Genomic DNA, 209 nt, shown 5'->3' on the forward strand with positions numbered 1-209 from the left:
GTTCCCCGCGGCTGAGTCCCTGCCCCCCCTGCCCCTCCTGGAGGCCTTCATCGACGAGACGCTGCGCTACAGCAGCTTCGTGCCCATCACCATCCCGCACGCTACCACGGATGACGTGGAGCTTGAGGGCTTCCACATCCCCAAGGGCACCGTGGTCTTCATCAACCAGTGGTCGGTCAACCATGACTGCGGCAAGTGGCCCGACCCAC

The 209-nt window shown here is 65.1% G+C and overlaps 1 protein-coding gene across 1 annotated transcript in view; it reads left to right on the plus strand.

Moving 5' to 3' along the window:
- LOC104083233 (cytochrome P450 1B1-like) overlaps window positions 1–209 on the plus strand; it is a gene marked incomplete at its 5' end in the record, with an annotated part of 837 nt that overhangs the window by 359 nt on the left and 269 nt on the right. Inside the window, one exon of the mRNA XM_009586648.1 lies at window positions 17–208. Coding sequence (XP_009584943.1) covers window positions 17–208 — 192 coding nt within the window. The remainder of the gene's footprint in view (window positions 1–16; window position 209) is intronic.

This window comes from Fulmarus glacialis, unplaced genomic scaffold (genome assembly GCF_000690835.1).
Source record: "Fulmarus glacialis isolate BGI_N327 unplaced genomic scaffold, ASM69083v1 scaffold28031, whole genome shotgun sequence".
Taxonomy (NCBI): Eukaryota; Metazoa; Chordata; class Aves; order Procellariiformes; family Procellariidae; genus Fulmarus; species Fulmarus glacialis.